Here is a 26716-nt window from a genome sequence, read left to right on the forward strand (position 1 = left end):
TCAATCTGACCCCCACCCGAGCGCGTGTTAACAGGGAACACAGTGAAGTGGATGTATGCCGTCGGAATCGACGGGGTCAGCTCCCGTCGGACTGCCGGACTTTCGTCTGATGCGCGACGCGCCATCCTCTCCCGAAGATCGAATCATACGGGGATCGTAACCGAAGGGTGATGGGCGCGGAACGCACTCGAGCAGTACGGCTCGGCTATGGCCAGCGTTGAGGAGTCAGGCGACCGCAGTCCTGCTCTTAGATAGATGTCTGTGTGCAGAGCGACCCGAGGGCGGGGTTTCGTTCTTTGTTACTTTGAAACCATCGACTCATTTAGTTGTCTCTCACTTGACTTGAGACGTGATGGCATGAAGAGGCATAGACCATCGTATGATCAAGGACCAGTTGGGACCACCCGGAATGCAGAATGCAGAGAACGGGACAGAGCCCGTTCTCTTCCGACGTAGTGTACTCCCGGCTTATGATATCTTGATGGCGGGATATTCTGTACAGATACAGATCTGCCATCAACGCATATATGAAGGGCGACAAGGGAACAGGCCGTCGGACAGGCCAGTCAGGCCGAGTATCCAGAGCGTACCGGCCGTGGATGCCGTAAGGCCTAAACGTAGGTTACGTCGGGCTCTCGCTGTCTGCCGAAAGGCTCCATCGTCTCATCTGGCGCGCTGTCTACCCCTAGGCCTCTGAGGGACGCGCCGTTGGGCGGTGCCTTGGAAAGCTTACTCCGGCAGGGCAGGCGGGGGGCGAAGGCGCAGAGGCAGCGTGCGCGGCAGCGGAAAGCTGCGAGCGGTGGGCGTGGCTGAAGGAATGCTGGGCCGCCACCGTGGACGAGACGCGGGGAGCGTCGTCCAAATAGGGAGCCTTCGCCCTGGAGGGCAGGCGAGGGAACGATTCGTCGTCCAGCCACAAACATCTGACGTTGGCCCAAAGTTGCGTCGGTGCCAAGCTGATGAACTAACATAATATGTTTTCAATACGGCATGCACGTGGTTTCGGTGGGTGTTTAAAAGGCATGACATAAATTTAACTTCGCTCGCGAGGACTTGCGCAGACGTGCCGATTAAAACGTCAAGGTGCTGGACAGGCGGAGGGGGTGTGGTGATCCCATCCGTGCGCGAGCCAAGAATGAGTGGGGTGACGTGGGCACCAGTAGATGTGTTTGCCTGGAGTGAGCGTGGCGGGGTGTCAAATGCATGAAGTCTGTGGGAGTAGTTAAGGAGGCCAGGGTGGGGCTCCCAGTCCTGTTATCCAGCGGGCCCGTGCCAATGTTGTTCGCCGGTTTTGTGGGGTCCCTGCCACTTGGGTCGTACCAGCCATACATCTGGTTCGGTTGTGTTCCGTTTAAAAGTCATGATTAGCTTAAATGTGGAGGTGCAGAGTCGTGGCCAAAGGGAGTGTTCGACATTTATTGCAGTTTTGAACTGAAATATCCATCTTGAAGACCTTTCGGTGTTGTCCACAGTCCTGCTGTTCTTAAGATCTAGGCCACTTAAGCTTCTGAGCTACACGCCGGAAAAATTGGGAAGAGTATTTCGGGAGAGTATTCAGTCGCCTTGGCATTCATGACGTTACAATAAAGTCATTCGCATTCTGCCAATCCGTGAGCCATGCAGTAATCAAGGCCAAAACAAGTCTAATTGTCAAGGCGGTTATATCTGGCGCCCGTGAACAAGATTTCCAGTGGCAACGGCAGTCAACTGGCTCTCAATCAATGTTGTTCGGGGTACAACGTAATCAAAGCATGACATGTTGAGTAGCGCATTTGCTGAACAGAGAGTTGTGCTGTTTAAAAACAGTCTTTTCCACTTAAAAGCATGCTAATATTTATAAGTGGGCTTGTTTCATCATATCTGATGTTGGTTTCAATGTCGTCAAATATGAAACATCCCCTTTAAGGTAGCCGACGGTGCACAAACATCCAGCGACGACCGGGCAGCAGCGCAGCGCTCGCACCCCGCCCCAGAAACCTCCCGACACCAACAGCCGACCCTTTGCGACCCAAATAATTTGAAATTGTTCAAACTTTAAATGCCTACAAGCATTACCTGGTCCATCCCAAGCATTTTACCTGTGATGGAGTAAAATTTTTCAAACGTGCTTGGCTTGTTCTGGACCTGCTTGTTCACAGCAACCGGCTCCGCAGCGAATATGATGAAATTTACGACAGGTTTGGTATTCAAACATTCAAAAACATAGTTGTCGCAAGGCGTAGCAGCCCTTGATTTTTTACCCAGCTTTCTATTGGAGCTGGCTATTAATCGGGGAGAAAAATTCTTGTTACAGTCAGTTTTTCACCCTCCTCAGATTCCACTTATCGCCTCCAATCCTGATTCTCCCGAATCTCAGAGACGCGATTTCGTCCATGCATAAGACGGCACAACGATATGAGCAGTGATAGCCATGGTTGAGTGGCTATCCAAAATCTACTGAAAAGGTTTTCTTAGTTTGGCATCAACATACACCTGTAGAACAATCCAGCCATGACATCCATGGCCCTTCCTGGCTTCTACCGCAGGCCCTCAATCTTGCAGCCACAGAGAAGTCCGTTGCGAAAAAACAGCATCGTGAATACGCCGGCCAGTTAGATACCTGCCTAGTTGTCACATCCACACGCTGTTTCTTAGGCATGTCACAGAGGGTCAAGACGTGGGCGTGGGGTCAGTGGGTCCAAGCGGGCCATGAACCCCCCCCCCCCCCGTTTCAACATGGTGGGGAGCAGCAATTCTAACCGAACCCCCACTGTTTCATTGAATTTGCGTTTAACACACTTTTGTGCTACCTTAAACATGCATGCTGATTTACCCTGTTTACCGGCCGTCCAACACCTCTTGCTCTTCCGGCACTGGACAAACTGCTTCATGCGGTGAATGGTAACATCTTATCATCTCAGGTACGTTAAATGAAGGCATTTGCGGGCAAAATTTAGATTACTTTAGTACCCAAGGCTCTGCCTGTTTACGAAGCATTGGTTCTTCTGCTTGCGGGCTTACAGCCTGTCAAATATATGCTCATGGAGCTCAAGTTGGCGGTTGGGATACTCCATCACGTCAGGCAGAAATGCGTGCCTGAGTTTGTTCGACAATCCCATTTTGTGCGACATGCATCGAAATACCACAAGCGTCATATGAATCCCCTGTCCCTGTCGCTGAAGCGCTATCATTAAACCACTACTGACTGTCTCTTGCATCGATACAAGCCCACTGTGAGGACGCCCACCGTGCTTTCCAGATTCATGTGAAACATTCATTCAATGCGATGAGGATATGGTGACTTGATATATTCGTAAAGCTACCTAAAATGCCATTGCTTTCGTCACAAATGTGCTAGTGCTACTGCTGTCAAAAATGGCGCTGGCTCGCACATGCTGACGAGCGGCGCTCGCATGTCAGTAACCTGCCATACTGTGCATAGTGATCAGCTGCCGCGTTGTGCAAAAGTGAAAACATTATTCGTAGGCAAACCAAATGTATAAGACAATGTCTGAACGCTCATAAGCTTCCACTTCTTTCCAACTGACCCCAAAACGTGCCTCTCATAAACTTCACACACACAGAAGCCCATAGTTTCGTTTTGTGCGACTGAATTTTAGTCGATCATTGAAACATTATTTTCGGAGCTCTTTGCGGATTGGGTCAATCTGCGAGCCGCATTGGACAGGAACAGAAGTTTCCACCAAATCCTAAATTAGTACCGAAACGGATCTTCAGATCTGCCCGCTCACACGGATTGAACGAGTGGAATATCAATCCAACGGATATAAGCATCAAATATCTTAAAAAGTCCCTGAAATGCTGCAAGAATATATCAACTCCGAGAAAATGCGGTAGTTTTAATTCGAAGGAATGCACAAACAGGTCACATGTAACGTAACTCAGCCACATATTCCACAAACAAATTTTTTGATAAACAGATAACATTGACAACTAAATACCAACGAGTGACACACAACATATACATGCACACAAACACAAGCACACACACACACACACACACACACACACACATGTATATATATATATATATATATATATATATATACATATATATATATAAACAAGCACACACACACACACACACATATATATATACATATATATATATATATATATATATATATATATATATATATATATATATATATATGCTGCTATGAAAAACTAGATCCGTCATTCCTTCCAGGCCAACTAAGATGACTGATAACCAAATAATCTGTCTTTTCATAGGATAGCTGCCATACCTCCTGATCTCGTCACCAATCCCATTGAGCCCCAGTGGATGACATTACATTTCAGATTTGAAATACTGGGCAAGGGCATGCTTTGTTGGCAGAGCGCAGGCTACCGAATTTTGAAATCCATCTCATGTCAGGGAAGTATAAAAAATGAACTCCATGTCAACACCACAGTTTCTGTTCACATAATCATTGGCCAAGTTCATGAGTTTAACACCAGCTTCAATTGAAGTGCTGCTTGCTGCTTGCTGCTGCTTCTTCATGCCGCTTCAGCTACTCCATTTTCTGGTATCTGCCAAAACAAAGATTGTTGTACCCTCACAGATAGTTTTCTACCATCCCCCCCCCCCCACCCCCCATTAATGTCTCTCAAAGAACAAACATATTGGCCTCTCCAGTCAGGGACCAAAGGTAGCCTACTCATTCAGCAGTTAGCTGTTTGACGTGAATTAGATGGAGTGCGATCCATGCGATGCACTTTACATCCGGCCTAAGCCTTTGGCATTAGGTAAGTATTTATTTGCGTATTTATTTGCGTCCTATCTATTCCACTCCCACTTGATAAGCCCTGTACAAAGTGCACACCAACAATGCATTTGCATACCAGTGATTCTCCTGTTATGATTTAGAAGGTTCAAGACAGTGTACAAAAAGCCATGAAATCAACATGGCCTTACATGCCACTTAAGACCTTCCATTCACACCACAACTGAAAATTTGGTAAGATTTGGAGTGGCTTGTGGGATTGCCCGCGTCTTTGCTGGCAAGTGGCTCGCATGTTTATAAGATGTCAAACCACCAGCGGTTATGGCAGATGTTGGATGACGGGCAAAATCCACCCGTGCTGGAAAAACAACATTTTTAACTGCTCAAATGTGTCGTTGCGCCATGCGATGCACAATTGCAAACAAAGTTTCCGTTTTTTCATCACAGGCAAAATAAGGGAGATTCGGTAGTTTTTGTGATATCTATAATGGGCTTCAAAACTGACGCAACTGTTTCCTTTTCCCGTATGATTGAGAACTGCTGGCGCCTTCAAGGGACCAGTCGGGCGCGTTACTGGCAGTTTTGACGTGACCGGAAATCTAGCTGGAGATAATGGTCGTGGTTGAGGCCGTTTTGTCAGCTGGTGTGTCCGAGAACGGATGCACACCTAAGGTGTCGCATATGAGGTAAGACGGCCGTTTTAGTCATTGGGAAAACATACCAAATGAGCGTTGTCCCGCGCTTGTGAAATGGGTGCCGTTGAAACTGCCGAGTGGCGTGTGTGGGTTGTTGCGCCTAACCTGGAATATGACATAGTTAATGTGCTCATGTTCATTGAAACCAGAGGTGGTTTTCGCCGCTGTGATATGATGACATGACCTTTTTTGTCTGGTTGATTTTTCTTTCTGATAATTTGTTTGTGGTAAGTCCGATCGAATCGGGTTGGATTGAGAAATCTGGGAAAAGTGAATTGGCAGGCGGATTGGATCTGGACTAGCCGAACTTGATTGGACCGGATCCTAAACATTGAATCCATGAAGAACTCTAATCCTCTTGCATGTACCAACCTGTGATAATGACCACACTAATATCCTAGACCATCTCGGTTTATTTTTATCACACAAGTAAATGGCATCGCAGCCGATACCGCACGCGAACAAGCAATCACTGGCTATAGCAAGCGGAGACAGAACCTACCCCAGGGGACTGCAGAGGGTTCAACGAAGCACCATCGTCACACAAGAGAAGAAGAAGGTCTCGTGTAACGGAGGTGTCGGAACCCATTTGGCACGTGTACATTTGACATCCCCAGACGCGAGAATACCTGCACTTCCCTGGGGTGTGGACTTGACTCATCGCCGAAGCCACTAATGCTGGGTAACCGCGTGATCTTGGCCGTGAATTTCAGTTGCCAAGGTCACGGGGTCAGGGCTAAACCCGCACCCAGCCCGGCGGGCTGGGTGCAAGCGTTAGTCAAAACATCACAGACGATCAACGGAAAAGCGGCGCATAGGTTCAAACGAGGGAACACGTATGCAATCGAAGTCAACAGGATCATCGCCAGGGTCAAGGCCAAGTTCAACAGGATCATTGCCAGGGTCAAGGCCAAGTTCATGCATGGGTCATTCACGTCGCAGATACTTCCGTTGAAAATGACGTGTGGACTACAGCCAAGTATAACAACAGCTGGGCAACGGCTAAGACACAGAGGGTTCATAGTGAAACCAGGCGTCCGTGCTGTCATCGCCCTTCGTAGCTAGCTTGGCTCGTGCGAGGCGATTGCTTCATATCACAGTCCTAGCCAATGCAAAAGCAACTTAAGGCACAAATATCGTCAAAACTGCTTTCAGAATCCGAGGACTGCAAGGTAGTGATAAGATGAGCCAAGTGGCATCTTACTGACTTTTACACAATTATTGAATTTGAGGTGTCCGGAACAACTGTTAACAAATTTAAACATTCCACTAGGGGGCGCTCATCACCTCGCTCCCTTCTCTGACACCACGCCTCCCCTACAGGAGACCTCAGGCCAGGTTAAAGATGTCATCACTGCTGTCGTCGCTGACAGGTGCCCGAGGTGGTGCTGGCATCGGCGCCTGCGGCGGAGGCTGCTGGGATTCGTGCCCACGCCCTCCCTCTAGGTCGCCGAGCGCCTCCGCCTCCCTGCGCTTCTTGCGTCGCCTTCGCCTTTTCTCGCTGGTGACGGGACGGGACAGGCTATCGTCGGCCAGGTAGTCAGTCTCTGGAACGGCCCCGCGCTTGGTCCTGCGCATCCGCACGACCCTCCGCTGGTCCTCCTCCGACTGAATCAGGCCCAGTTCGAGGCCGGCCCAGCGCACCTTGGTGGTGATCTGCTCCTGCATCATCTGGATGCACATGCTGATGAGAGCCATGCCTGCGCGTGGGAGAGAAAAATCATCAGCATCTGCATGCCGGAGTTCTGTTCGTCGTGCGGGGCATATGTCATGGGACCACCAAATGCATCACGGTGAAGTGCAATGTTGGCGGTGCGCACGCTCGCTTTGAAGGTCGCGGTGAAGTCCAATGTTGGCGGTGCGCACGCTCGCTTTGAAGATCACGGTGAAGTCCAATGTTGGCGGTGCGCATGCTCGCTTTGAAGGCAGAGAATTGGAGACTGGCAAACGTCTTCAAAAACCTGATGTCGGTGATGGTACATGTTCGTCGCACAATGTGAATTCCGTCATTGTGCAGTGATTGCGAACAGTGGTAGTTATGAGATTGAAGGTGCCTTCAGCATGGTGACTGCGTTACTACTTCTGACAAACAAATAAATGAGAGCAGAGTTCAGTAAGATCTGGACCGGCTGGTGGCTTCTGACAAAGGGCAATGCTCACCAATTAGGCAGTAGCAAATGGTCACACCCATTTTGACAGCGGCCATGAAACCGTCCTTTCTGTCCAAGAAACTGAAATAGGAGAAGTAAACGTTGCTTCAGTATTTAAAGCAGTGTTCCACATTTGCACGGGGTTTGGAACTCAAACAGTCATATTGAATATCCCTTAGTGCAGTTCACAACCTTGTCACAGCCCTCACAGACTTGAGCCCATATAGTTTCTTAGCTTCACGTCCGCGAAGATGTGCTGACTTCTTTAGAGCGACTATTTTGACGTCACACAGGCATCCCTGACTTCATATAACGTCATTCATATCATGCCATTCCATTGGTTGTGCGACGCTCAATACCAAAGAGCCAAATTGTCGAGTCATTCATATATGACGTTGGTGAGCACGCTTTCGAGATACGACGACCGTCAGCTGACTCCCAGTCAATGTTGTAGAAGAGACCGTGACGTAATCAGGCATTGACAGAGTGTGGAACATATTTACTAAGCATATAGATTGTGTTGTCTAGCGCACACTTTTCCATTTCAAAGTAAACGGATAGTTATTAGTGATACTTGTTATTATATCTGATACTTCATTCAACATCTTCAAATGTGTGAATTCCCCTTAACACTGGTCACAACACAAGCAGAAAGTGTAAAAAAAAGCTTCGCTACGCAGGCCCATGGACAAATTTTAGGTGGCCACGTATTTTGTTAATCCATGAAGTGGATAGCTACAAACGGACGGCAGAGCATCCCATGTCCTTGGACTGATAATGGTTAAGACCTCTTTCCATTGAACTGCGTATGCAGCCTTGTGATTACTTTTTTGTAGCATCAGATCAGTCACGTCCAATTTTGTCGGCGGTGCCAGTTTTTTTAAAGCACTGAATAGCTCTGAATTTTTATCTGATGTAGCCATTTTTGCGGGAGAAATTACATCAGGCTCCATGCCCACTACTATGACAGTAACGCATCTCATTTCCCTTCCTTTTTGCAACGATTGTTTTCTGTACTGTTTGCAAAAGCTGTTTGTTAAAATGTTTGTGTAATAAATTCTACGAAAGCTGGAACCAACCTGTTTATAGAAAAATATACGCCAACATGTGGCTCTGATCGCGCTACTTCGGCGGAGCGTTGCTCTATGACATTTATTTCTCTCCTTTTCCCCTACTATGGCGTTAAACGCAGAGGCTCTTTTCGAAGCGCACTTTGGCTTCGGGAAACGAAGTATCACATGGCCTAAACAGGCACACTGATTCAAACTTCAACCGATGCACTTCTCGGTAATTGGTCCTTGCCGCCCGCTGTGCCAACCGCAAACGTTAGACTGTACCGACGTCATTCATCTTTGAAGGGGTGCTACTTTGAAGCGTGCAGGCCCGCAATGCGAGGTAAAACCGGTCGTAGATAGTACCTCCATCCTGTAACAACTGACAACGGGCCTTAATAGATTCTGCCGTCGTCATAACGAGGGTGGTCGCGACACAAGCAAATGGCTCAGTCTCGTGATATACTCTGGGGCTTACAACAAAGCAAGAAATGTAGTGCTAATTTTAAGGGTTAACAATGTAATTTGTTCTCGAAAATACTTAAAATTATATTCCTACCATACATTGTTTGTCTCTCTGTGTCACTGCCCGATGCAATTATTAGACTTAATGCTCCTGAGGTGTTACCGGATTGTATTACTGAAACATGACCTCAGGGTGGGACACTCCATTTAATGAACTGGCCTTTTTTATTGGATTGGCCCAACTTTGGCCTCCTATGTACGTGGTTCGGAATATTCGAAACAAGTCAAGGCCGTTGCTTTTATAAGACAAACCAAATGATTTCAGATATATTTAGAGCCTGATGAGTTCAAGCGCTGCCCGTCTAAGCGACGATGCATGATCGGGCCACAGCACCTTCATCAAATCTCGTGAGCTTCAGAAAAGTGGTTTCCCCAAGTCCATATTTTTAGCAAACAGTATGCTGCTGGAACTTTGAAGAGTTTTTCCGGAAATTCTCTTCAGCCTCAACATACGTACGGGTCGCTCCAAGCATCTCACATTGTAAGACTTCCGGTAATCCACTTCACTGTGTCAGAATCGTTTCACATAAGTCTTAGTCCAGCTGCCATTGGCTGACGTTATATTCTGCAACTCGGCCCCTTCGGAAAGGCACCTTGTGGATGGTGTTTAAGTCGCGGCAATCTGGTTACCTTCATGCCATAGTTTCTAAGACGACGCTCCGTGACCAGCAGTGGTCGTCTTTGTTTTGGTCATATCAACGACAGTTGTTCAGTGCATTGGCGAGGAACGTTATTCACATAGATAAGACAGTAGTAATAGCCTTATTCCTGGGAGAAAAACCAGGAGAATGACTTTATAGATAGGCTAGGTCTAAATCCAGCTGCCATTGCAAAATGTCAAGACAGAAAAGCGTCATGTTGGTAAACCTATCTATAAGAAGAGAGAGAGAGAGAGAGAGAGAGAGAGAGAGAGAGAGAGAGAGAGAGAGAGAGAGAGAGAGAGAGAGAGAGAGAGAGAGAGAGAGAGAGAGAGAGAGAGAGAGAGAGAGAGAGAGAGAGAGAGGCGTCACGTGGGCAAAACCATCTATATCTCCATTCTGCTGGGTTTTCTCTCAGGAATAGGGCTATTGCCACTGTCTTATCTATATCAAAGGCATTTTTACTGCCTGGTCGACCGTCAACAGATCTCACCTGTTACCCGGCACCATGTCGCCGAAGCCGATGGTCGAGAGGGTCACGAAGCTGAAGTAGTAGGCGGAAGTAAATTCCCAGCCCTCCCAATTGGTGAAGATGAGAGCGCCGACAGCCAAGTAGGCGAAGATGAGCACCAGAGTGATCACAATCGGGACTTGCACCTGGTGGAGAACAGCCGGAAGGTTTGGAGGTCAGACTGCACAAATTAAGACGACGGGTTGCCGTTCGTTGCACAACAATCAAGAAAACATTCGGCCTTGTTATTGACCTAGAGCCAGAGCTCCTTTTCGTCTTCTTTAACCGTATATGTAAACCGAGGCAAAAAATAGATAGGCGTCATGTATGGAGCGACGAACAGATGGGGCAACGGTATGCATACTGCGGTCAGTTGGCCTCGCATGAGACGCTTTAAAGCTCAGTCACGTGACCACCCAACATGCGGAAACTCCGGCTTTTCCTGAAGCGGATGTAGGTTAACGTCGCTCTATCATGTGCATTGCACTGCAGCATAATGGCTAAGCGATGCGTAGACGGATGCATGCCCTGGCGAAAACTCATGACGTGGTGGATGATATGGCGTCCGGCGATGGGTTTCAAAAGGAAACTGAATTGCGCTGTCGTTTAGCCAGAAAGATACAAGAAATACTGACAGTCATATGTCACGAGTGCTCGGTCATGGTCCCGCAGTGTGCATGGCTAACAACAGGTGCAGCAGAAGTTAGCAATTAAGCAGAATGAGCAGCAAACGAACCTCGTCAGTTGGCATGTAAGGCTCCTTGCCCACCGTGTCATCGCTCAATCTTTTGGTTTTCTTTCCGGCGACCCTTTCAGACTGATAGCGCGTGCTGCGACACCATCGGCAGCACAGGCGGCTGGGGGTCCAGGTTGTAGGTCAGAAGGGTCGGGTAGCTAGCCTCGGGGGGTATTAAGAGCCCTTCACCATGCGAAAAAAAGGGGAGAAGGAACGCCGATCTTGTCTCCTTTCAGACTGTCTCACGAATAAAGGCATTACTGGCTCAATAAAATAGTGACAAATGAACTCTTGTATCCTATTGATGCACAAGTCTCATGATATCATGCGCAAATGATAGTATTGCTTGAGCATAACAGTGAGAAGACCAGACACACCTCACTCCAGCCTGGCATCCACCACCGACCTGTAAGTGTAGGTGAACACGCTGGCCATGCCGTCTCCGATGTTGGCCAGGAAGACGAGGAGCAGTGGCGTGCCGATCATAGCGTAGCTGACGGTGAACATCTGGCCTTTGCTAGTTTTCGGTGCAATGTGTCCGTAGCCAATGGTGGTCATGATGGTGATGGTGAAAAGCAACGCCTTCGAGAAGGTCCAGTCGTACGTCCAGCCGTCCACCGTGCCGTCGTAGTTGTAGGTTTCAACCGCGTCGATGATGAATTCCTCCATGGTTCCCAAGTGCTCTTTGATCTGTGGTGGAGCCATGTGTGATCTGTGGGGATGTTACAGACTATAGCTATAAAGAAAGAAGAAAACGAAGAACACAACTACCCGTTGGAAACAAACAACGACCTGAACTCGAAGGAAGTAATTGCTACACTCTGGACATGACGCAGTCTCACCTTTCTTTCCCACTTGCTGTAGGTGAGGTTTGGCTCTGCAGCCAGGTGCCACCAGTAGGAGGTCAAGTAGTTCATGGCGTCTCCCATGTCCTTGGCCTTAGTCCTCTTCACTTGGAATCGCTGCTCCTCGGAATCCCTCTCGATGCATACAAACGCCCACGCCCCTGCAACACATGAAGCGGCTTCCATACTCAAAGGCGAGAGGTCAAACCTCTGCATGGAAGGTCGCGGGTTGAAGTTTTGCCGTTGGCTGCGTTTTGGTCTCAATTGTCATCAAAAGTGTGATCTTGTCAGGTGCAAGAAAAAATCGGATTCCACGTTGTACGATGCTCGTAACGCGCGTAGTCGAAGCCGTTACTTGCCATGTTGGCAGGCAGAGGACTTTTAGCCCTCAAACCCCATGCGACCCCAGGTTACGCAGCTGTGATGTTCAGTTTTGTAACAACACAATAGCGGTGTCCTAGGTTTGCCAACTTTGGGTGTAAAGCAGCACCCTTTGGGGATAAATTTTTCGCTCCTTGTCCCCATATTTTGTGTGAATTTTTCACTCCTACCTAATATTGTCTAACCACAAATACCAAACCTATCTTTCCCTTTCCCAGGTGTTAAGATGTTATCCAAATCCCAACTTACTTCGCACCATGAACCGTAGACAAGGCTCCACGAAACTTATATAAATTGGATTAGTTCGCCGGGTGCCCAGACATGTCTGATATGCATCCAGAAGTGAACAATTTGTAGGGAATGAAAGAGACAATTTGAAGCACGAAACTGATTGTTACAGCCATTTTTGCTCTATTGAACCCTCAGATAGCTATTTTTTGCTTCGTAGCGGGGCTCAGTAATGATAAATCCTAGCTATTCGAGTTTCACCACCTCACCATGCTACATTATCCTGCCGTACATGGCTTTGGCACAGATCAGACGCAGGTAATACAGGAGTGTTTGGTAGTGGAATTCTGCCCTTCGGAACTGTTTTATCATGCGGACCTCCTCTTACTTATCTCACTTTTGAATCTTGTAGGCTGGTTAGCATGATTGATATCCGTATTTCGTGGGTGGGTTGGATGATCCTGTCTGTCATCAGGCCATGTGAAAGATACCAACCTTTGCTGTGTGGGAGCAGAAAGAAGCCTGCCCTTAAGATGCCAGTAAGTTTCTCTTGTGGAGCAACTAATTGCTAACCTTGCCTGCTTTGAACATATGATTTGTAACTGCATTTATCCAGTTTCTGTTTTAATCCATCGCGTTTTGTTCATAAGGCAAACTATGATGCCATAAGGCATGCCATTAAGTTATTTTGTTTCATACTCCTGTTAACCTGCCTCAAATTTGTTGAAGTGGTCCCTCGCGTCTGCTTTCACAAGATGTGGTCCATGGTTGACATGGCTTGCTGGCTGGCAAGTGACTGTAATGTAGACATGCACTATATTTTTAACACGAAAATGCTTTAAGCTGTATACCAATTATAATATCAGGTAGATTTTAGGAAGTAGTCAGACTATCCCATTTAAAATGTTAAGCCAACGTCCTAAACTTGGTGTCATTAAATATGAATAACCAGATCTAAACGGACGCCTTTGCTACAGCTGAAAAAGCAGGCGGCAAAACTAGTTTTGTGGCCATGTATAAGTTATGTTGTAATTGGGAAAGGGAGATAGTGTTGTGGAGCATACTCACATTGCCCTTGACAGAGGCTAACCATGACAATCAGAATAAGCTGTTCAAGGCGATTTGAGAGGTTTTGATTTGTGTGTTGCCACCTTTGTTGGTGTTAACAAGCGTACACAAATGAATTGAACTAAAACACAAGTTTAAACACAACTGCTGCTGTTGAGATATAGGTGAGGTGAGCTGAGATGGTGTTCAAAATATGGGCTTCTCTAGGCTAGGCTAGGTTGCTTAATTACATGGTGAGAAGCAGTGGGAATTTTACAATAATCAGTGACACATATCCTGCTGTGATGCAAATAGGTTAGACAGGATGAAGTAAGGCAAGGCTGCTTTAGGTTAGGCCTAGTTTGGCTACCGTCATGGAAATAAGCAGTGTTATTTTGTAAGAAACAGTGGCATAATATTTGTGCTTTCTGACCCCATCTTGACAGAAGCCAGAGGTATGTCTGTTGTGTTTGATATGGTGATGCGTTGATGTGCAGAAGTGCAATACTTTTTGGTTTGAATGCTTTAGGCTTGTTGAGTATTTGTTGTTTGAGTTATTTGCTTTGTTTTGTGTTAAAATAAACCAGTGGAAGGCAAGAACAAGGTGCAGCATCAAAACATTGAGTTCCTCTGCAACGACCTAAAACGCTAAACACAAGAACAGATTTGTCATGTTTATGATATTACGTCCACGGCAACGTGAAATGTGGGTTCTTGTGTGCTGGAACATGCCACATTGCCCCAAGTTCCAGCTTCTGTGAATTGAATTTTTCACTCCCGTGCGATCTTTTGCGATAATTTTGTTTACTCCAACCCTGGTTCAAAAGCGGTTCTAGTTGACTTCCCACCCTTAACTTGAAAAGTTTTAATCTAGGCTTTGAATAATTTCTACAATTAAAACTTAAAAAGCTGCCTGAGAGCTTACCTTATTTGAAACTATTTGTGTTGGGCTATGTTGTATGTGTCGACTTTATGTAGCCTGCTGCGTTTGGGTACCGCTAGATAATACTAACTACGTTCCTTTTTAGTCATTCGATGGAACAACTATGCATCGGTTAATACTATTCTGTGGCTAATTCGTACGTCACGTGAACCGATACAATTGAATCCGAGCCTCCAAAAGTCACTAGGACGAACTCGGGCCAGAAGAGTATCACCACCAAGGAAGAACAGGTACGGCTGCACCTCTATTCACAAATCACCCGGATGACAAATAAATGGTGTCAACTCAACTTTTGGGGACTTCCGTCCAAACTTTGGTCTATAGACCTGATCTTGCTATCCATCATGTACTCTTCTAAGTAACATATTTTGCAACATCTTATCAAAAGTGATGCATACAGGCATTCTCCTTCATGATTTGTCTGATCATTTCCCAATTTTTGCTTCCATGAACTATGCCTCACACCCACACTCCCCTGATGTTCGAACACCTATTACCACGTTTGATTACAGAAGGCTGGTAGAATTTAAACAATTCCTTGTTGATCATCTTGTTGATATTAAAAATGAGCCAGAACCTGATGCTATTGCAAATTAAATTGTGTATATTTACAATGCCGGGATCACCAGGTTTTCTTACACAAGGCACATTTCTCGAAAAACTAGCTCACGCAAACCATGGGTGTCACCTGCACTTCTTCTACCAATTACTCATAAAAGCAAGCTATTTGAACAGAAATTGAAGAATCCCAGTCCCCAAAATAATGCAGCATACACTTCCTACCGTAACATTCTTACTACATCTCTTGGGCTAGCCAAAAAGAAATACTACAGCAATGAATTCATTTAACATGCTGGGAACTCCAAGGAAACATGGAAAACATTGCACACTCTCATCAATTCAAAACAAAAAAAGGATGCAGATCCAACCTGGATTGTTGGGACTAATGATAAAATTATCACAGACGATCCGGACATCTCAGAATCATTTAACCGCTTCTTCAGTGAGATCGGACAACAGTTAAAAGACAAGATTCCTAAATCATCATTCGACCCCCTCCAACTCATCACAAATGTAGAAAATGAAATGGATCTGCCCCCCCCCCCACACACACACTAATGAACAGGAATTGATTCTTCTCATCGATGGGCTTAACAACGTCGGAGCTGGAGTCGACAAAATTAATTCAAAAATTTTCAAGTTATCTTGTAAGGTTATACTCAAAGTAATTCTCCATCTTTTCAACAGCTGTTTGTCCTCGGGGATATTTCCAGGCATTTTCAAAAAAGCCGTGATTAAACCCATCTTTAAAAGTGGGGACTAGCAACTTGTAAATAACTACAGACCTATCAGTATTTTGCCGTTTATGTCCAAAATTCTCGAAAAACTTATATATAATAGACTCGTCCTTCATCTAAACCAAAACCACCTAATTCACCAAAATCAGTTCAGATTTCAGAAGAACAAGAGTACTCACATGCCAACTCTTCTTCTGCAGGAAACTATCACTAAGGCTTTTGAAAACGGGGAATGCGTGCTAGGTTTGTGTTTAGATTTGAAAAAAGCCTTTGACACTGTAAACATAAACCTTCTTCTACGTAAACTTACTAAATATGGTATTCGACGAGAATCTCATGAAATCATTTCTTCACATTTGTCTGGCAGAACTCAATGTGTAAAAATCAGGAATTATCTATCAACAATCAAAAACGTAACAATGGGGGTACCCCAAGGATCCATTCTCGGCCCAATTCTCTTTTTAATGTACATAAATGACCTACCAAAATTAAGCAGTAACATGATTTGTCTGTCTTACGCTGATAATACTGCGATTGCTTTCAAAAATAGAAGTATTGTTGAACTTCAAAACAATGTCAATACGCTTCTGCTTCTAATGACTTCTTGGTTTGCTGCTAATTTTCTTTCCCTGAACTATCAAAAACATTCACACAGCATTACACAACCCTTTCTTCGCATTTTCAACGAAATGTGCGCATTCATAATTCACCTATTGAAGAGAAAAAAGAAATTATATACCTTGGTGTAATGATTGAAAAATCCCTTAAATTTACAAGCCACACTAATTATGTTGCAAGCGTAGTAAGTAGAAATATTGGAATAATAAGAAGGGTTAGGTACTTTATTGATAAAACAACGTCACATCTACTCTATAACACTTTGATTCTTCCTTATTTAAATTGCTGCTGCTTGATTTGGGGTATAAATTATGCTTCTCAACTAGATCGGTTAGAATGTGCGTCTTATAGAATATGTGTATCCTCCACAAAGCTCAGAGCCGATCTTTAAACGATACAAAATTTTGAAGCTCTCGGATATTGCTAAATTCCAAATGTTAATTGGGATGCACAAATTTTTAACTTCACAGCTCCCTGCACCATTCCATTTAATTTACAATCTCTACGAATCCAATGGCATGGATATGAGGCGAGCAAAACATTTAGACCAACCTTTCTCTAATCGTAATTAGAGACTATTTACAGCATCTTGCCTTAGCCCCAAGCTGTGGAACGACATTATGGTTTCATATTTTCCAAGAATAGCTGATATCTCTGTATAAAAAAACATCGTTAAGAACATCATCCGGAAGCATTTCGTGAATACATATTAACGTAACCAACATATTTGAAGACATTGCCAGCATTTGTGCTGTACATATCCAACGCACTTCATATTAAACCTCCTTCCTGTTTCATAATAAATTTATGATATTAAGTCATGCACATATACCCACATTCACGGCGCTGGCTCCGGGAATTCTCCCAGCAACAAGCTTTGCTTAGCTGGGTGGACTCCCTGGACATCCAGCTCAAAACCCAGCACAAAAATGACCAGGTAATTGCCCCCTCCGACTTTTGTGACCGTATAGCCCTTACTAACACGGTGAATTGAGTGGTTGTAGATTATTGGACGGTTATAGCGGGCAGTCATGAGCTGACTTTGGCTAATGACTACTTTAAGCCTTCTCATCTATGATTTTTCCCTACCTATCACATAACGCATTTCCTTCGGGTCTGCTCCACCTCTTCGCCTGCTTTTTTGCGTTTGTTTTATCTTCCTAGCTGGGAGTGCCGCGACTTGATTTTGTTTTCTGGTGTTAACGTACGGTTTACTGCGTCGCTGGGATTGAGGGAGGGGCACTTCTGGTTACCTGTTCTTGGGTAACGGCGTAGAAAACAAACCTCAGTCTTTGGTCCAAAGTAGCTAGCTCTTGGTTCTCTCCGAAATACCTCATCACGAGTCTCTTTTCAGAGGTCTCGTGACTGTGACCAAGATTCAAACCAAGGCCTCGTGATTGTGACGCTGGACAGCCACATCACTGTGACACTGGCCAACAATATCACCGTGACATCAAGTCCTCATGCAACGTTTCTGTGATTGGCATGGAACTACCATGCGATAGCTATGCGACTTATCTTCAACCCCGATGGGAATGAAATGTCGACGCCATGTGACTGTCACGCAGCCACCATTTGCACGTCGTGCAATTGCCATATGACTGCCATCTTATTGATACTTAGTGGTATATGACTGTTCTGGGCCCTCAAGAGAACCATCACATGGCCATTGCCTTCAGATAAATGAGCTGCCAGATGTGGCTTTGGTGTGCGTTATGAGTGATTAGAATGTGACACACATTTGACCGCCACGGCACGTCTTTGAGGCTGACATGATACACCTATGAAGCTGCCATGGGGCGAACATTAGGCCTCCATATGACTAACATGCTGTTACGCTTGGGCTGAAGCTTTCGTTAATATCTCATATCGATGAATGCCGCTGTATTGTTGCATCGCTCTATAGCTTTGTAGCTTACCGCTTTGTATCGCTGTACAAAAATGTGACTTGCACGTCACAACTTTGCCTTGCGTGACACCTATGCTATACGCGAGGACTGTCTTGTGAACGCCACGCGAGCGTCACGTGATGGCCTGTATCGGCGCGCTGCTGTACGCTGTGATTGTCTCATCGAAGGAGTGAAGTCAAAGCGAGAAGAAGGGAAGTGTGAGCTTACCGACCGCCGCCACAGTGCCCACCAGGAGGAACATCCCAACGTGGCCGAAGAGGAACTTGAGAAGCCGGACGTGCAACGGCTTCGGCTCCTCCGGTGGCTTCGGCTGGAACATTATCCAGGTTTGTGTGTAGCATTAGTGGACCACAGTACAGGCACATCTGATCAGTTCAACTGATCAATTACCCTTTTTTAGTAAGAAAGGTTACACTGGGAAGGACGCTTTACTAGGAGCATGTGTCATCATATGAATAGCTCATGCTCAAGTGTATAACACCATCAATAGCGTACATATCGAACATTATTATCGAAATAATAAGGCTCTCGTTTCTTACTGACCATGCCCTTTGCCTTGGTGTTGAAAATTGCCAAGGACGATGAATCTTTCACATACGGAGAGACCGAGTTTCACCTCTTGACGTCTCAAGGTCAAATCTAGTTGTGATTTTCGGACCCAGCAAGTGACATTTACAGCCAATCGTTTTCCCACATACTTTCATCCATAGATGATATCACTTTTCGAGGAGAGGCGGCGAAACTCACGGGGACTTCTGTTCTTGCTGCATTACGCACTTAAGTGTATAACAGCTTAAGCTTGTGATACATGATCGTCTTCGTGTAGATTAGTGATAACTAGTGTAGCAGAATTTGCAATAGCTTCCAACCTTCTTTTGTTACTCTTTCTCTTTGCAAATATTACGCTCAAAAGTGCGTTATGTGGGATAAAACAAGTGATGTTACTACGCGAACAACTAACTGCATCATCTCGCACAAGATGACATTGGTGGCACAAACTGTAAGAATCCCCGTCTATGTTCTTTTAACCTCGTCTATTTGTTTGAAGCACAATAAGTAGTGCTAAAAACTACACTAATCTTCTTCCTTTTGACCAGACTTTACCGACTTGCCATCAACGTTCAGGGCAAATATTGATATCCTTAGAGGAGGCCTTGTGCCAATGATCATTATCTAGGTCCGATTTTCGGACCGTTTGCATCTAACCCAAAGGCTGGAGGTATTCAGCTCTTGCTCCATATGCACAATGAAGTGTTCATATCAGCAGGATTGCCGGTTACGAAGAGCTGGCAGTTCTCGGCGTACCGCACTGTACTACGGTCCAGATGAGAAGTGGTCCAGAGGTCCAGGTCCAGAAGAGAAGTGGGCCGAGGCACGACCTTTGAATGTGCGCAGCTCCATCCGCTGGTGGTTGCAGACATCGTACGACCACGGATTGGCTCCAGAAAGTTCTTACACCCTCGCCCTGATTTTCCCTTTCTCATAACGCGGATTAATAAGAAAGGGAGCGACGCGCAATCTCCCTACCGTTTCTAAACCAAAAAAGATAGAGCCTCGCGGAAAAGAAACAACAATGGGTTGCTCACGACATCTCGTGCTTGGTAACACATTTTTGGATGTTAGAGCAACAATCAACATCACCATGCCAGATCAAAGGGCGGTTTTTCATGACAAACTATTCCAGTTAAACATGTCAATATGGACAAAACCCTCCTACATAGCAACATTAAACTCGCCCGGGCATGAGCTATGTTTAACTCTGAGCACACCGACACGCAGCAACGTGCTTTTTTAGCGCAAGTTGCGATGTAAGTTCTGTGAATGTAACGGTGTTTGGTGTCGAAACACGCGCAATGAGTGGCATAAAGGCTACCTAAACTTAGGGCGCAGTAACTCGACATATTCAATAGATATTCTCAGGAAACTGTCAGCGAAGAAAGGATTGTGTCGATCCCCGCCTCTCAGAATGGGAGCTATATAAACGTCGACTCACGGGGATGACACTCCGGAGCTTTTGGCACGGTTCTGAAGCCGGAAGTGGTTGACACAGTTGAAGGTCTTTGCTAAATACGACAGGCATGGAAACGTCACGTGATCAGCATGCATTGTAGTAAAGGTTGTGCCAGCAATATGAAGCAGGGCCAAAAAAACGTCCGTCGGAAAAAAACGGCGAAAGCCGTGTTGCGCTGGAGAGAGAAGATGGCTTCTTGTGCGGCATGTGATCAACTAATCCGCCACCAGCTTATTTGCTGCCTTTGCCAGAAGTGGCAAGAGCGATCTTGGCTAATAGGTCACCGGTGCGTTGAGAATACCTGCGTTAAGACTGTTTCCACGCAGCTTTATCCTCTAGCAACACGGCTACATGCTTAATATTACCTCCAAGAAGTGCGTTGCTTATGCGATTGATAAGAACAAGTAAGGTAACGAAACGAAACGCGCAGGCATACAAAATATGTGCTGTTAAAGATAGGTTACCACCTCACTTAGTCGATATGAAATGGAGTATAGACTGTATCAGTACTCAATACGTGCATATGCTGTGTTCTAACATATGTTCATATGTTTGTTCAAAATGGTCTAAAAATGGTGGCCATCTTGTTTAACTTACCGTCGGTTGCGGAGCGGACTTGCCATCCTTAATACTCATTTTGATGGATTAATGTAGTCGAACCCCGGAACCGTCCACGCGGTGTCTGTCTTAGCGTCTGGTAAACCTGAAATAAAGGAAAGAACAACGTTGGAGTCTGGTAACCATCTAAAAAAAAATCCTCAGGGTATGCCTGGCTGTCCAGTCTGTCTGTCCGCCTGTCTGGTCTGCCCGTCTGTCTGTCTAGCCGTCTGTTCCATTTGGCGTTGGAGTCTGGTAACCATCTAAAAAAAATCCTCAGGGTATGCCTGCCTGTCCAGTCTGTCTGTCCGCCTGTCTGGTCTGCCCGTCTGTCTGTCTAGCCGTCTGTCCAGTCTGTCTGTCCGCCTGTCTGGTCTGCCCGTCTGTCTGTCTAGTCGTCTGTCTGGTCTGCCCTTCTGTCTGTCTAGCCGTCTGTCCAGTCTGTCTGTCCGCCTGTCTGGTCTGCCCGTCTGTCTGTCTAGTCGTCTGTCCAGTCTGTCTGTCCGCCTGTCTGGTCTGCCCGTCTGTCTGTCTAGCCGTCTGTCCAGTCTGCCTGTCCGCCTGTCTGGTCTGCCCGTCTGTCTGTCTAGCCGTCTGTCCAGTCTGTCTGTCCGCCTGTCTGGTCTGCCCGTCTGTCTGTCTAGCCGTCTGCCCAGTCTGTCTGTCCGCCTGTCTGGTCTGCCCGTCTGTCTGTCTAGTCGTCTGTCCAGTCTGTCTGTCCGCCTGTCTAGTCTGCCCGTCTGTCTGTCTAGCCGTCTGTCTGTCTAGCCGTCTGTCTGTCTAGCCGTCTGTCCAGTCTGTCTGTCCGCCTGTCTGGTCTGTCCGCCTGTCTAGTCTGCCCGTCTGTCTGTCTAGCCGTCTGTCTGGTCTGCCCGTCTGTCTGTCTAGCCGTCTGTTCCATTTGGCGTTGTGTCCTGTCCAGGCCAAGCTATGGGTTTCTGAATGGGGAAGTTTGGACACGACGCTCGGTCGCAGGAGGCGGCCTTCCACAGGTAGCTTGCGATCCGCTGCGGTCCGGGAGTCGCTGTAACACGCGCCGTAAGGGTCGTTTCGGACCCATTGGGAGAGCACGGGCGGCCTAAAAAGTAACCGGTGACAAACCCGACGAGCAGCCGTTCAAAGCCACGACCACATTTCGGTGCGAACGGCGACACAAAATTGGCACAACTCGGTAGACCATCGAAAGGGGAATCACATGGTGCCAGAGATGCGGTCGTCGTGCACGTCCAAGTGCCACGTGAGGAGAAACGGTCAGGGTGCATTCGCCCTGCCTTATGTTTATCATGTCTTATTTTATCGCTCGGCAGCCAAAGCGAGTGGAGGCACGAGTTCAATTTAAGAGCGTCGATGAACATACCGTCTGCATTTCATATGGTCAAGACGAGTTTTTACCACGTACGGGTGCAACAGTAGTCGTCGAGTAAAGCGGACAGGTCGGCGTTTCGAAAATGGTGCTAAATACAATACGCTGCCGTCGAAACCGTAACATAGGTCGTGACAAACTTCATATAACCGCAGGCACTGATTCGTCGCCTGTGTTTACCGTACATTTATCCGTCATTTTGTGTACCGTCCCGTTCAAACATCAACTTGACCTTAAGGATCGGAATTCGGCATTTTTGCGCTGTCAAAATGCTACCGGTCGCTGTCGCCGGCGGGCATTCCGGGTCCAACAAAACGAAATGCCGGCGTTATGTTGCCGTCGTCCAGCAGCCGCCATACGTCTTAAGTTCATTCATTTGTTGCAGCGAAAAAGGTCAACCACAGTGACGATCTAACGCTTTACTTTAACCTCTTGATTTTAGAAAACTTAGAAAACCACGCATGTTGAGCGAACAATAATTTAGAAAGGACGCAGTGAAAGGGCACATGAAATGCAGCTGTTATATAACGTCAAAAGAGCATACCTAGTGTTTTGTGGGATTGGGTTTGGAACCACTGCAGTGTTTCGACTAAAAAAAATACAGCAGCGTTGACAAGTGACAGCGGTGAATTTAGGAAGATCTGGGGTCTGGAGAGCAGCAAGTACGGTTTTTGCAAAGCTTTGAAAGGCGTAACATCACACCAGCTGCAGTAGCAATTAGGAGTGGAGCATTTGAGAGCTTGACAATTGCTGATTTTGTTTAAGTAAGGAGATCGGGCACTTGTTTCAGAAAAGTGTTTCAAAGGATGATTCTGCACCATCTGTTTGCTGCTTTAGTGTAACTCATCAACCTCGGCGCGTGAATATATGACGCGAAATCGGTAAGCACTGTGACAGCGTTTATATCAGGTTCTAGCAATGAACAAATCCACTGTGGGCTTCGACTGGTTCTAAAACAGATGCAGTGGAGTTTTTCAGGCCTTTGCAACAGCCGCCTGCCAGTATGCACATGCATGTGCAGACAGAGTGGGGGGCAAGCGGTCGCCGACCGATGTCCGTCACAGTTGTTAGCGATTTGCCGCATGTTGCTTGACAAAAACTGACCAGCATAAGAAGCATTTTCCACATGACCCAGGTACGTCCCTGGCAGCCAATGCAGTTCGGCACACAGTACAGCACAGCAGAGCACATAGAGTCAGTTCCCGCCGGGTATCCTGTCGGCCGGAGGACGGATCGGCCAAGCAATCGTACGAATGGTGTAAAATGCATCGAGAACTGATGTTAAGTCTTTCCATGCGTTTTTAAGGATCCAGCTCTGCCGCCTCGCGAAGCAAACACGCAAGCACTGGTAGATATCAGATACCACTAGATCAAAAAATGATATGTCCAGAAAATCCTCCGCAAAGGAGGCATGGGTGACCTAACCATACCAAAGCCACGCGTGTAAATATCATGGGTTTGCTTTGAGGGTGAAATTTACGATATCACCAAAGTAGGCATTGATTTTGGCTAATGAAAGTGTGCGTTTTATACACAAGAAATCAGAAAAGCAAATGATGGCTGGCTGGGCAAATTTGAGAACATCGGCTTGTGCGGACACAGGATACAACAGTGCTGAAATCTTGACGAGGAATGCTTCGAATTAGTTGAAAATGTTACGCGCTGCGCTATTTTCCAGTGATGCACGGGTTCGAGCAACGCCTCACTTTTGTAACATTTCAAATTTCAAGATGGTGCAACTAAGTGCATGATAATAAAACAATGATTCTGGCAAAAAGGCACAGTGATTTATTTTCAAAAATCACATCCCGGATTGCAGTCGAACCTGAAGAGGAGACCGAGACACAAATATTTGATGACTGAACATGATTTGGACGCAAATTAGAGCTATTCGGGACCAAGCTGTATATGAACTTTGAAGGATGATCTGCCAAAGATCTCATCGAATGACGACGTTATTGCAAGCGATCGTAAAGCAGTATGACGTGCACCGCGGACGCAGTGCAATGACAATCATAAGCACTATGGTCTTGGCAATATGTTTTTGTGGTACAAGATGCCGTCGCCGTGTGGATAACGTGCCACATTCTGTGGCACACGAGCCTCATTTTATTGATTACTGTATGTGTTCTGGCAGCCTAGTTCAGGACCACAGCGGAGTCTCAGCCGGAGCTCGAACAAGCCAGGTGACCGTGGTCGAACCCTGATGATGCCAGTATCGTTGCATCGGCCGGTCACAGCGCAGCCAGCTCCTTCGACCGTGGTCGAACCCTGACGATGCCAGTATCGTTGCATCGGCCGGTCCCAACGCAGCCAGCTCCTTCCCTGCCCTCGCTGGAGCCAGCGCAGTCACCGAATCCATGAGGCGCAGCGCAGCAGCAGGTCTCACGAGAAGCAATGCCGCAGCCAGCCACACCACTCATCAAAGTGTATTTCAATGTTCATCTGTGAACACTGGAAAACTGAGCCTGATCACGGAAAATCTGTATAGCACATCAGTGTCTGCGAAGCCACTGTAGAGATTGAGAATGGGGTGGGGTTAGCGCTCCCCTGTGGTTAATGTTAAAAGCCGCGAGGAACGTGAAAAACATAACGAGAGGGGCCTAGCACCCCCCATCTCGAGTCATAGCAATCCACAGGAGCATCATTTTGCTAAACCGAAAACGTTCCCAATGCCACCTCCAACCATAGGGGGGGGGGGGGGGGCGTTCCATTCTGGCAGCTCTGTACCGGGTCTGAACGTTGCGTCACTATGAAGGGCTTTGGCCGGGGCTGTTTAGCCCGTTAGACTCAGATTCGGTAGGGCATCTTTAAAATTTCGATGCCAGTAAAACAGAGGACACCAAAGTGCACCAAGTGTAGGCACTGATTAACCGCGAGGTTTCCACCGCTCGGGCACTTACACACCGACATAGAAAGGCAGAAACGCAGGATCCATCGCGTATCGAAAGGAGGCTTTGGGGGCTCGAGTCCCCCCACCCTTTGCCAATATTTAGCAGGAGGTGTATAGAAAAAAACGGATTCAAGTAACGTTGAGTTTCCAATTCTGCACAACTTCCCTCCCTTCCGTATAAAGGCACAACTTACCTGCCTACCAGCAGAGAACTCCTGTTTACTCGACAAACCGATTTGAAACCTTCGGCTCAGATGATACAAAACGCATAGCCTCAAGACTTCAGCAATGAACCCATCCAGCATGGGTAGCCAGATGAGGCAGGCAATCTGAAGGTTAGAACCTTTTTCACTTGACGAACGCGACTTCAGGAGGGCAAATTAATGTATACAAACTCATTGCAAGCTTAAGTTACACCTTAAACAAGTCAAATTATAGCCGCAGAAACCGGCACGCCTAATGTATTACCTCATCGTAAGAACAAAAGTTTTCAACATCGGTTACTGCAAGTGCCAGTTTGCCCAATAGCAGCACATCCGTATGACATATGAGTTATTAGTAGGGCAGGGCTCTAAAGATAGAGTGCATAACTCATCGTCTGTATGCCAAAGTGGCACACCTTAGCAATGAAATCGATTGAAAGACGCGGCGATCGCCGTCTCAGGACGTTCATTGATTGTTGGCGGACGTAGGAAGCCCATACAATAGTGTGTTTAATGTCGCAGGATAATTACTAAAATAGCACAACTTCAGTGCATTTGCAAATAATGTATCCCAGACATCGTGCCGCCTGTGCAGCGTGCAACGAACCAAATAACGATTCCGTGCGACGTGCAACCAACCAAGAAACGCCTGTCGGACTGAGCACGTTAACACTACTCATAACCAGCGCCTATGCGCGAATGGGCATTAAAAGAAGCATGTCACCTTTTTACCACTTTTTGTTTATTGCCAGACCCGGCGTTGTCAACAAGATCGGTTACAACGGTTTTTTCGATATCCCTCTCACGAAGGATTTAGAACTTCTAATAGGGGTAGCCGCTACGGCTGGAGAAATATCACTGGACACGCTGCTCATCACTATGAAAGTAGCATTTGCCATTTGCCTGACTGTTCCAACGTGCGTGTCTGTGGTGTCTGTAATTCGTTATTTTGTTAAAATCGGTGGTCTAGCATTGCATTCAGTTTGAGGGGGCTCCAGCCCCTTTCCCTAACATTGAAAAGAAAGTGGACCAAACCCCAAAAGTCGTGTTGCTTAAGTATAACTCTGGTCAAAATGCTCGTGGAAAATGCTACGAAAGCTTGTAGCACACTATTTAGGGAAACAGATATGCAAACTTCATGCTGCTATTACGCAAATTCAACGAAAAGTTATAATATACCTTTGTTTTCTTCCCTCAGGTGTTTAGCACAATGGGTCTTTCGGAGCGCGCTTTGGCTTTACAGCAAACAGTGACACTCGAATCAACTGCAGTTATTGCGGACTAAGGATACACTCGGGGGTATAAAGAGAGAAAAAAGTGCAGTGTTATGACAAAACGTTGACAG

At 46.5% G+C, this 26716-nt stretch overlaps 1 protein-coding gene across 1 annotated transcript; it reads right to left on the reverse strand.

The window, feature by feature from the left end:
• Window positions 1–5880: 5880 nt before the first annotated feature.
• Window positions 5881–21018, reverse strand: LOC119095942 (potassium channel subfamily K member 18). Its single transcript, XM_037218798.1, has 8 exons — window positions 20913–21018; window positions 18512–18614; window positions 11877–12040; window positions 11441–11724; window positions 11035–11155; window positions 10281–10444; window positions 7583–7653; window positions 5881–7122 (listed from the first exon to the last, which is right to left on the reverse strand). The coding sequence occupies exons 1-8, from the start codon at window positions 20949–20951 to the stop codon at window positions 6752–6754; spliced, it is 1317 nt and encodes a 438-aa protein (XP_037074693.1). The 5' UTR covers window positions 20952–21018; the 3' UTR covers window positions 5881–6751.
• Window positions 21019–26716: the final 5698 nt, after the last annotated feature.

This window comes from Pollicipes pollicipes, unplaced genomic scaffold (assembly GCF_011947565.3).
Source record: "Pollicipes pollicipes isolate AB1234 unplaced genomic scaffold, Ppol_2.1 Scaffold_4219;HRSCAF=4965_pilon_pilon_pilon, whole genome shotgun sequence".
NCBI lineage: Eukaryota > Metazoa > Arthropoda > Thecostraca > Pollicipedomorpha > Pollicipedidae > Pollicipes > Pollicipes pollicipes.